The 11,201-nt window shown below is 42.2% G+C and overlaps 1 protein-coding gene across 2 annotated transcripts; it reads left to right on the top strand.

The window, feature by feature from the left end:
• The first annotated feature begins 216 nt into the window (after positions 1-216).
• On the top strand, positions 217-5,830 carry elmod3 (ELMO/CED-12 domain containing 3). Of its 2 annotated transcripts, none has more exons than XM_071924384.2 (12): positions 217-390; positions 1,233-1,304; positions 1,461-1,535; positions 1,624-1,693; positions 2,065-2,127; positions 2,258-2,346; positions 2,848-2,971; positions 3,086-3,208; positions 3,557-3,687; positions 4,016-4,092; positions 4,556-4,683; positions 5,195-5,830. In XM_071924384.2, the coding sequence occupies exons 1-12, from the start codon at positions 289-291 to the stop codon at positions 5,443-5,445; spliced, it is 1,305 nt and encodes a 434-aa protein (XP_071780485.2). In that variant the 5' UTR covers positions 217-288; the 3' UTR covers positions 5,446-5,830. The 2 variants fall into 2 exon arrangements, with proteins under 2 accessions (XP_071780485.2, XP_071780493.2); XM_071924392.2 differs by lacking the exon at positions 217-390 and adding an exon at positions 738-839.
• The last annotated feature ends 5,371 nt before the right edge of the window (positions 5,831-11,201 follow it).

Here is an 11,201-nt window from a genome sequence, read left to right as displayed (position 1 = left end):
AGCCAGGCTGCCATCAAAATCACGCATTATTTGCCTGAAAAACCTGGACCTACTACTTTTTCACAGAAAAAAAAGAGGCTGTGCTTGAAGAATATGATGCGCATGACTTGGATAATATCTATCGCCAGTATCACAACTTAGTGAAATCAACCTGGTGACTTTTGACATTTGGCCCTCTATGTATATGAGGAAAAAAGAAGAGGAGCACAGAAATTTGCAGTCACTACAAAAGCTACACTACAAGAACCATGGTGGTCCACGCATCAGCTCTGCAGCCCACTCCGGTCCATGACCTCAAAAGCCTTTAGAGGGCAGGATCAGGAACACGCTCGCCAAGCAACACACATATATGCAATGGAAGAAGACATTGGTGTCACACCACACACCGAGGTAATACTCTTTCACCTTAGGTGGCCTCCAAGTTTTCAATGATTTAGTCTGAGTCCGGTGTTTGGGTTTACAGCAGCTTGGCATAATGAGATAGTACAGTAGCTGTAGCTGACACCTGCTATGTTGGTCAACAAAATGAAAGCAGGCGCTAAGGTACTGTACACTGTAGCCATATTGATTACACCCACTCAGTCCTTGGATAAATGTCCCGTCCCTTTATGTACTGTTGTTTCATGTTAAACAATTAAGAGCCCATGTGTTTAAGCAGTTCTGTCACACTTGTTTAAATTGGAGCTTAAAGTAAACAATTCCCTCCCTCTCCTTTAGCAGTAATCTCCTGTCTGGCTTGCTTGGCATGTTGTCATGGTGCCAGCTGACAGGGCATTTCCCTTATCCCCAGCTTGGTTTCTAGTCATAACATTACCCCTTGCTCCCTGGTCTCTATCCTGGTATGTTCCTTCTTTTTGGATTCAGACAATTGTATAAGTATGTCCCCTGCTACATTGAATGTAGAGATAATGGGGATGGGACAACTTTCTGAAAAGTTGTCCCATCTGAAGCTGAAGAGTGCATCCCTAATTTACCCAGTGCACAATGCTTAAATCTACCTACACAGGAAGGTTAGTAATAGGACACAAGATAAAGTGAAGTGAATGCAACTTCCTAGATCTGTCCTAGACATCAGTTGATTTGTTGTACTGCATTTTTTGCACAAGTTAGTATTGGATTTTCTAGCCATGCAGTGGACAAGAATCACCTTTCTCAGAGCAGTGAAGCCTGCAGTATTTTTATATTGTGTACATGTCGTAAGCATCTGTTCTGTGTTGCTGCCCTCCTCTTAGGGCCTGAATGGTTTGTCCCATGAATGTAAACCATTAGAGGAGATCACCAATGGCCACTCCAACCATAAACCTGTGAGTACAGCTAACAATCACAGTTAGAGTATTCACTGATATGAGATTTCAATATAACATTATTTTTCTTTCTTTCATCCGTTCCAATTGTCTTTTGCCCAGCCAGCCTTTTATCTATAAAGAGTCTGTGTTTGTTTGAACTTTGCTTCTTCCCAGGTCATGAATGGACTGATTATCGGTCACAATGTCAAAGACCACAACAACGGTAGTGCACCACTCAGATCTCTGCCGGTGAGTCATTTTCATTTTCTGTATCTCTGCTTCACCTTACACGGTCCTCCTTGTATTTAAGGTAACCCCTTGTGTGGTAATTGTACAGATTTCAGCACTGAAGCAGAATGGTCTTCTGCAGACCCTGGCAGCAGGAGGGGAGCAGCCTAAGCCTGCAGGTAACACACACATAAACACGCACAATCTCTCTTTTGTCTCACACTCTTCGTCCCACAGGAATATATCAGTGTATCCTAGATACCAGGCAGCCTTAGCAGGTAGAACGTCCCTCAGGAGTGTAGGTTGCTTGCTAGGAGGAAGCAGAGGGTCCCTGTGCCACTCTGGATGATGCAGGTCTATTAGACAGGAAGGGTTTACGACTGAGAATGAACTGGGTGGGAGCTGGCCGTTGCACCATGGCCGCTTGGCTGAGTGGATTCTCATCCCCTGTGTGTGTTGTAGCCGGTGAGGTTTGTGTGTGTGTGTGTGAGAGAGCGTTGGTTGAATTAGTGGGTTTTCCTTACCTTACCTTTGTGTTTTCTCTCTACAGAGGATAATTCAGAGTTGGAGAAGGCCAGAGAGGAGTGGGAGGCTCTGGAGAGCATCCAACCAGGTGAGATTCAGGTCATAGTTTTGTCTCTTTTTATCTATCAGGTGATGATTCTGTTGAATGTAATGTGTTTCAGTTTAACTTTGTACCGCACTTGCCTGGCTGGAAATAATTGATGTGGCATATCCCCCAGCTCTCACTGAGGACTCCAGCCCAACCCCACTCATCTCCTTCAATGAAGCCCTGCAGTACTTCCAGACCACAGACCTTGGGGATTTGCTGGTAAGGCATGCTGCATGTGTGGATGAGAAAGGGAAAGATTTCTATCCAGTGTTGCCTTTATCTGCGGTGGCCTTCCACAGCAGGAAAATCGCCCCCACAGATAGAACAATTTAAATACAATGAATATGCATCATCTGCCCCTGTTGCTCACCCAGGCCAAAAATAGAATGATTCGAATCGCAATTATAGCACAATTGTCCACATATTATGATATAAATAAATAATAAGAGCCATTCTTAAACTGCAACACCTACTGGTACCTATCCTGGAATGGTCCGATGAGCCACCCTGGGTCCCAGAACTAAAATGAAACCTCCACCACCCACATCTGCAAATTCTACAGGAAACCATCGCATAAAAAATACATGAGAAGGGAAAGATGTTCCATATGTGTGCATTTACACATGGATTTGTCTCATAATTACATACATTCTTGGCTTTTATTAGATTTTTGAAAAGAGTGATTCATTTTTTGTCCTCTTTTTTTTTCCCCCTCTGTAGAAGAACATCCAGCCAACCATTCGCAGGACGGGTCTGGCCGCTATCACACACTTCCTGTTTGGACCACCGCGCCTGCACAGAGAACTTCTGGAGGAGAGGGATCTGGTCTTCGCCATCGCACAATGTGAGCATGTGTGCTGGCTGAGCCTGTTTGCGTAATCGTCTTCCAGGTGTAAAACCCACGAGTGTTTCCAACAAATCACTGATTTTCCCCTTTGCATGTGTGTGTTTCCTGTAGGCTCTCTAGACAACAGCCAGACAGTCCACATGCGTGTCCTCCAGACCATCTATAAGAGGCTGATGGGCAGCAGGCTGGACTGTCCCCGCTACGGGACGCACTGGGAGAACATCGGCTTTCAGGGTCAGACACCTTCACAAATGTACTGGTTTAGGCCTCAATCTGTGGACGTTTCGTTGAAGTTGATCAGCTCATATTACATTGTGCCTACCAAGGTTTTCAACATGAAATGAATTGCTATTGCTAGTTACTGCTTGTTTGAAGCGATACGCGTTCCCTCTCATGTATTTAATGTTGGTCTAAAGAAACATTGAAGATATAAAACTAATGAAATGGGTCTGAAGCCTATGTGCGGTAGACTGCTGTCATTGTAGTATGGATAATTATTCCTGCTGTAACAACTACCTGAGAAAAACACTGCTGAAACACTATGACTGTGTGTTGATGTGTCTGTGTTTGTGTTTTCTGTAGGTACAGACCCAGCCACTGACCTGCGTGGTACTGGCTTCCTGGGACTGATGCATACTCTCTATTTTGTGATGGACCCAGAGACTCTACCACTGGCTAGAGACATCTACAAGTTATCACAACACCCTACACAGGTATCACCAGGTCATGTAAAGACACTCAAACACGCAAACACTCATGCTTAGAACAAAGGGTATGGTATATTTCCTAGAAGAGACCAGGTGGAGACTTGTGGAAATAGTCAAGGGCAATAGGAATGTCAGCGTGCTCAAAATGGGGAGCAGGGTGGTGTAGTGAGACTTTTCTTCAGTGTGGCCTGCTGAAGTGTCCTTGAGCAAGACACTGACCCTCCCATAAAGTCAGCTACAAATCAGCATGTTTCAAGACTTGGCCTCTTAGCATGTGCAAGTATGGTTATTCCTTTCGGATCTAAGTTCTTATGTGTATGTTCACTTGTTGCAGAACTTTCCATTCAGCGTGATGTCAATCAACATGACCCGTATCGCCCTGCAAGTGCTCAGAGAGGAGGCCTTGTCCAAGTGAGTCACTAATCCTCTGTAGTATTTCTGTTGCCTGCTGCCACTCTATCTCACACAGTATAATACCTTGTAGGGCAGTGTGATATTGACAATCATATTGCGATTGTTTTGCTGAATGTTGCAATATAAATTGCAATACAGTATAGAGACAGATTTTTCAATATTTTAGGTTTTCAGCAAACAAGAAACATTTTTAATAATTGTTGCTTAATATTGTGTTTGAATGCAATGAAAGTTTTTTTATAATGTGCATTTAATTTATAGGCCAGAAATTGGGCTCAGCACCAGAATACCATGTTAGGAGTCCTGAGCTCCCACCACTCCGATAAAATAAATGCAGCTTCTTGCGATTTGGAAATTGAAGTAGTTTTTTTTTTTTTATTAGTAGTTATGCAGCCCTAATACCTGCCTCTGTGTGCCTCTTTACACCAACCACACTGCACTCTGTCTGTGGTTTTACCAGGGAGTGTAATCGTCGTCAGCAGGTGGTTGGCGTGTTGAATGAGTTCTACGTTGCCACGTATCTGCACCTGTACCAACTGTGGAAGACCCAACAGAAGACCATTTCTGACTCCGGCTTTGTACTCAAAGGTAAAGACAATGCCTTGTTATATTGCTAACTGGTCACTCTGAAATCTTGCCTGTCTTCCTTCTAGTAGTGTCAGGCTGGGATCACCCTTAATGCAGTGAATCCATTGCTCTCTGATGGAAGTTCATTCATTTCCAATAAGAGAGTCTGCTGCATTATTCTGTTGCAGCTGCATTGCGTTGTGATGAAGGTGTTGCATGCAGGTGTTGGATTTCTTTCTGCTTATGCTTTGATGATGCATGCATAAACTAAAACAAATGTTGTTTTGTCCTGTTTTTTGTTAGCTCTCAGTGAAGTTTTCATAATGAAAACATTTTTGTCAGTGAATCAGAGTTGCAATGAAAACAATTGATAATCATGCCTAATCAGTTTCATCTCAAAACGTTTGAGTTATAGGATCGTGTGCAGAACTATGCGCACAATTTGCAGCAACACAAATACATAAAAAATGAAGTGAGATCTCGGCGTGAGTCCCACTGTTGAGTTCTGTTGCTGTGTTTTCTAACCTTCCAGAAGTGGAGCTGTTTGCCAAAAAGAACCCCAAGCAGATGCTGCGTCGACTAGAGGTCTTCCTGAAAGAGAGGCGGTCGGGTGGAGTCCCCCGGGGGGCGTCACCGGACCCCCAAGCCCAACAACCCTCTCCCAGCCTGGGGGAACGAGGGGCCAGAGCCGGGATGGGACAGGGAAGCAAGGGAAAGGAGATGCACTTCACAGGAGTGTGTGATCTACCGCCAGACATGGAGGGAGAGGCCAGACTCATCTAAGCTAGACAGAGTGTGTGTGTGTGCGTGTGTGCGTGCGATCATGTCCGTGAATATGTCTGTTAGTGTATGTGTGAGAGGCTTACTCTCAGAGAGCTAGAATGAGGACCCCACTAGGCCCCGACCTAGGACCTGCTATCTGAACCCATTCAAACCCTTGTTCTCCCTCCACCAATGCTGGGGTGCTGCACTTTGATTAAGACTGGAGTCTCTCACTAAGTTATGCTTTGTTTTGTTTTTTCAAACAGAGAACAGTCACATACAAAGAACGGATGCAGGCCAGAAATACAAGATGTCACAAAACAATAAGAAAGTGAACGTTTGCACTTTTCTGTGGATTTAGTAGCCAAATCAAAAGCTGCCAAATTCCTGTGGTCATATTATATGTCCCAAGGATTTCTCAGCAGATACTGTTCTCAAACATATTACACAGTAGGCTTAGAATGCAACTGGCTTCAACAGGTCTAGTTGCTTTGTATTCTCTGTTAGAGTACGTATGAAGTGTGCACGCCACATGTGATAGATAGATACACAAGAGGACATGTTCTCTAAGTTTACCCAGTCCCAAATGTGTGGAGGTACAGCCAGGTGTTTGTTGGCTCCAGTAACTTGTGTTCTGGTACGCTCATGGTGTCTGTGGGCTATTCCCTGGGGGTCTGATAGACTAGGTCCAGAGCTCCCACTTTATATGGGGGAATATATTTTAAATAATTTAAAAATAGCTATTTTAGTCCTTTCCGAAGGGACAGCTGTCATAACTGCATAGTTATGTATAAAAGCATTTCAGAACTTTGTTATTAAACTGATGGCCGAGTGACGGTGAGAAGCATTTCTTGCACCGTTTCTCCACCAGAACGTCTGAATATCCTCTGACTTGTGAACACTCTTCAACCGTTTGTGGTTGAAGCCAAGTAGATGTTTCATAACAGAGTCTGTGTGCTTGGCTTGGTCCCAGCTAAAGTCAAAGGTCTGGTATGAGCTTTCTATACATTCCGTTATAGAGCATGTGATTGTAATTTTTTTGACCAGTTAAAAGTTAATTACAGTGTGCGGGCTTGTGTGTGTGTGTGTGTGTGTGTGTGTGTATGTGTGGTGAAATGAATGAGCTGATATTGATGAAGGGTGCCTCTCCTAGGAGATGTATGGTACAGTATGCAATCCCAGCTCTCACTCAATGATAATCAAAACGATAGTGCTGTGTGACGATAGAAATCGTTCCTAACTTCAGGGTTTGTGCGCGTGTGCAAGCGGATGTATGCGTATGAACGTGTGTGTGTTGTATGGCAGGAACTGACTACAGATGGGGTGTTTTCCTCTGCACACAATAAGCCAGCTTTACTAAGTACTTGCTCCATCAAGCTGCAAAGAAGGTACTTTTTCATTTTAAAAATGGTACATTGAATTTGTGAGGGAAAAGGAAGACTTATTCTAAAACAAACAACACATTGGGCCTCGTGCAAGAACCACTCGTACGCACAGATTCGTTCGTAAATCACTCGTACGAGCGATTTACGAGAACTTGCCGCATTCACCAATTTTCTCGTATTTAGGATTTTCTCTTAGGTACGAACAAAATTTACGAGTGGTCCAGACCTGTCGTACGAGTCACGTACAATCAACCTGCCGTTCTCCAAAGCAAAAAAAAAAACTTTGTTGTTGACTAATGGATTGTATCTCTGTCACTTTGAAGAAATGTTGAGTTTGAATATATAAATGACTCTGTAAAGTAATGTATAATCATGTTGAGATTAACCAGTACAGTGGTTATAGTCATAGGAAAAATAGCAAGGGAGCACTGTTGGCTTTTTTCAAAAGAAGGTAGTGCGTAATTTATTTTACCAGAGCCGCATAAAATCTCATAAGTAGGCTATCCATCTGGGTTACATAGTAGCCTATAAGTGCGCTCAATACAAAGACAAAACAAAAAACACTAATTTGCCAGGTTATTTGACAAACATTCAGATGAGACAAAGGCAAGGTTAGATTGTATTGGGGGAAATACATTATAGAGGGAGATAAATCTGATTTCTAGGCTATTTTACTCCAGTTGATAACGTTAATGTGGGTGCAAGTGAATCTAAACTTTAAAAAGAGAAATGGCTTTAGGTCTTACCAGGTTGAGGTGCAAGTCGCTGTCCAGGGCAACATCGCTGAACACCTGACAGCTATATCGCCAATTATGGCAGCTATAGGCCTATTCTTTCATCTGTCTGTGTAACGGAGAATTCCTCCTGGCCCTCCTGTTATAGTCATGGATCGCCTTGCTTTTTGCATCTAATTTCATGTCAAGCCATTTCTTTTTCTTTTTATTTCTGTGACTGTGCCCTAACGACAAATCACTATAGTCCTATAATATTCCTATAATACTCCGATATGGACTTAGAGTGTCTGTGGTACTCAATAGTGAGTTTATACTGACCTTATCATGGTATTTTTGTCTTCTGTAGTATCACTATAATATTCCTATAGGGAATTAGCTTTGTTGGGATATTTATTTAGTATTAATCTAAAATGTATAGGAATACTATAGTTGATTTTCGTAAGGGAACGCACAACAGACAACACTGCATTAACAGCACAAGTTATTTTCTCCCATTCCTTGGCTTTAGCAGGACCTTTGATTCCACTATTGAATTATATTAAATATTATATGCTTTGGTTGACTTATTTCTGATAGTAGGACTTCAGTCTCAGAGCTGGTAGACTTCTCCTTAGTCTTCCGTGTCATTTTTATGAATGAAGCTTCCCGACATATGGGCCGGACGCCTAACCTTATACAGTGTTATAGGGGCGTCAATTATGCTAATTGACTATTCTCGTGAACGCGCGTTCATTTAGAACAGGTGGAATTCATCATGTTTACGCAGGTCATTTACGACTGTTTTCTGAAGATACGAGCGTTTGGTGAATCTGACGTGGCACACTCGTACGAGTCCACCTCACGAAAAAAGTACGAGAAATTTACGATAAAAATACGAAAATGTTCTTGCATGAGGCCCATTGTTTTGTTTGCTTGTTTTAAAAAGCGATTGTTAGTCCTGGACAAATCTGGCTTCAGCGGCTCTGTGGCCTCGGGTGGTGGAACTTCTCAGCAAAGCTGGTTCCTGCTTTGTGCCGATGTGAAACCGTCTCCCATCAGTGTAGTCTCAATCTGTAGCATGTTCAGGTAGCACTAGTACTGTAGCATCCTATAGCCTCCTCCTCTTCGTAAAGCTTGTTGATGTCATGTCTCAGTTACAGTCTGTAGTGTCAGTGAGTGCGCAAACTGTTACTACTATAGCACATTCATTTCATACTTGCATTAAGCCTCCTTCAGTAGACACACATTTAGGCGGTGCAACTGTTGAACGGATGTTTTGGAGAGACATGGGATTGGCTTCGCAGGTTATTGAGCTCGACCTTGTCTTCTAAGAAGGTAACAGCAAAAACGGTGCCTAGATCCAGCAGAGCCATGTGGGGTCGAGTGCTGGTTGGTCCTCACTTCCCTTTTTTTCTTTCATTTGAGCCACCGTGCCACAAGACTTCCTCCATTCATGTGAAGCAGTACCCCGAAAACAGTTGATTTGAACCCCTAAATTTACAATACAAACACACGGGCCTAGTGGATGTATATAAATATACAGGCTTGTTTTTACAATTTCCACACCGACACAGATTATTATTTACTGCCATCTCTATTCTCCACCTTTACCCACTTTTCAAAAGTGAGCTGATGTAATTTTGCCAAGTGTTTGCAAGTGTTTTGGTTGATCAGCAAAATTTGCACTGTTGTAGAATGTTGATAGTATGTATGATGTTTGCAAGGGGAGAAAACAGGCCATCTTCAATAGCCATAATGCTCATTATTGCCCACCTTGTAAAACAGGCTTCATGAAGTCAGAATCCCCTCCTCACCCTAAATTGCATCATGGATGTGATCTCACATTTAGTTTTATTAAATTTTTATCCGAGGAGCAGTACAGTGTATGTGAATCAGGAAGTTTGTATATAGAGAATTAATGATTGTAACTGTATGATTGTCAGTAGGGCATTATACTGAAACACATTGCTTACCTCAAGACTTGAGACAAATCTCTCCTTTCTCTCTCCTGATGTTTGTTCGAGACGACCTATGGCCTCTCAGTTGTATTCTACTCGGACTGTATCTTTTTATGTTTCGTTGTACCTAGGCCTTTTCTCATACAAATTGGACGTTATATAATGTATATTCAACACCTGAAGCACTGCATAATAGCAAACTAACACACAGGCTGGTCAATGTTATGTGTATACTATTAAAAACACATTTATAGACACTATAGAGGCCCACACATGCTCCGATTCACGTCTGCAGATTTTAAAGAAAGATCCTTTTGAACAATCTCTATAATTGGCTGATGTTTACCATGTTGATATAAGCTGGTTTTCTTGTGGCTTCAGTGATAGTACAGTATACTTTTGCTGTGTTTAAGTGTTTGATGTCAGGAAAACACTCAAAACAACCCAGTCTTTACAGCTACAGTCACAAGCAAAAAAAAAATCCTGTTCAATATATGATTGTAAGAATATAGGCTACTGTATTACGTCTTGATTAGCAGTCATAATACTGTATACGCTTTGACCTTGGTATATATTCAGTATCCAGACAAGGCCTGATTTATTCTCTCATATTACCAAAAGTTATATTTTCACCAATTGTAAAAGATCATATTCTTATGCGTTGATCATTGTTTGGAACCTCTTCAGTTGTGAAACCAGAACCAAGAGAAAAACGGGTCCATGCAGGATGTTGGATGCTCTACGAGGAGTGGTCTAAAATTCTGCTTCCTACAGTAGCTCGGCAAATACAATCACTTCTCTCAATATCCTGCGCTTTATATGAAGGTGTTTTACTGTTGCTGTTGTCTTGTCCCTCAGAGCATTTTATGACTGTACCTTGATTGTAGAAGCCCTATTTTATAATGAGAGTTATTTCAGAATATGTGCTGTTGTACATTAAATGTATTGTATGGAGAAAGCTAAATAAATGCCATTTAAAAAAGCATGTCTATTTTGTACGGGAAATCACTGACTCCTGTGTGACTTCCTCTTATAATGCCTAATTGCATCTGTCTTCAGCAGTGTTATTGTGGAACACTTCATTCTTTGGACTTCATTAGCAGTTTGACAAAGGTCTTCCTGTGCTGCAGTGATTTGTAGTGGGCCTCTACTGTAGCTTTTCTTTAGTTCAGCCACTAGAGAGCGCACTTTGACAGTGCCTCAGTGAAAATGGCCAAAGCTGTGAGCATGCACATTACAGTCCACAGGTGCTATGTGCAGGATGGCCTGTATATGACTTATGATACTGTAAAATTGCTTCATGTACATCAATGAATCAGGATAATCTAGTCTGTCTAGGGATAGGCAGAAGCTAAAGTTGTTGGTTTTACATAATGCAATTGACTTCAAACTATTTGGCAGTAAAAAGTATAAGTAGCTTTCACTACAGTGATTTTTTCCAGTGGAATTTAAACCCTGTAGCCTTTAGGCCAGCAGTCTTGGAGTCATGTAACAACACAGCACTAAGCTCCCTTTGAATTCTTTTTGCAAATGAACCTCTTGAGTTGTCTTAGCACAGCAGTGTTAGGGCGGAGCACTAATATTGGCCCACTGTATAGACACTGTTTATACCCCCAGCCACAGTGTCTGCACCTCTGAGTCTGCATTTCATCTTTCATAAACAAATACTTTGAAGACACTGCAGCTCTCGCGTCCGTAAATTCTGGCAAGTGTGCTTCCAC

Source organism: Centroberyx gerrardi, chromosome 8, assembly GCF_048128805.1.
Source record: "Centroberyx gerrardi isolate f3 chromosome 8, fCenGer3.hap1.cur.20231027, whole genome shotgun sequence".
Lineage (NCBI taxonomy): Eukaryota > Metazoa > Chordata > Actinopteri > Beryciformes > Berycidae > Centroberyx > Centroberyx gerrardi.
The sequence above is the reverse complement of the archived record's forward strand: the minus strand, read 5'-3'. Positions and strand labels throughout refer to the sequence as shown.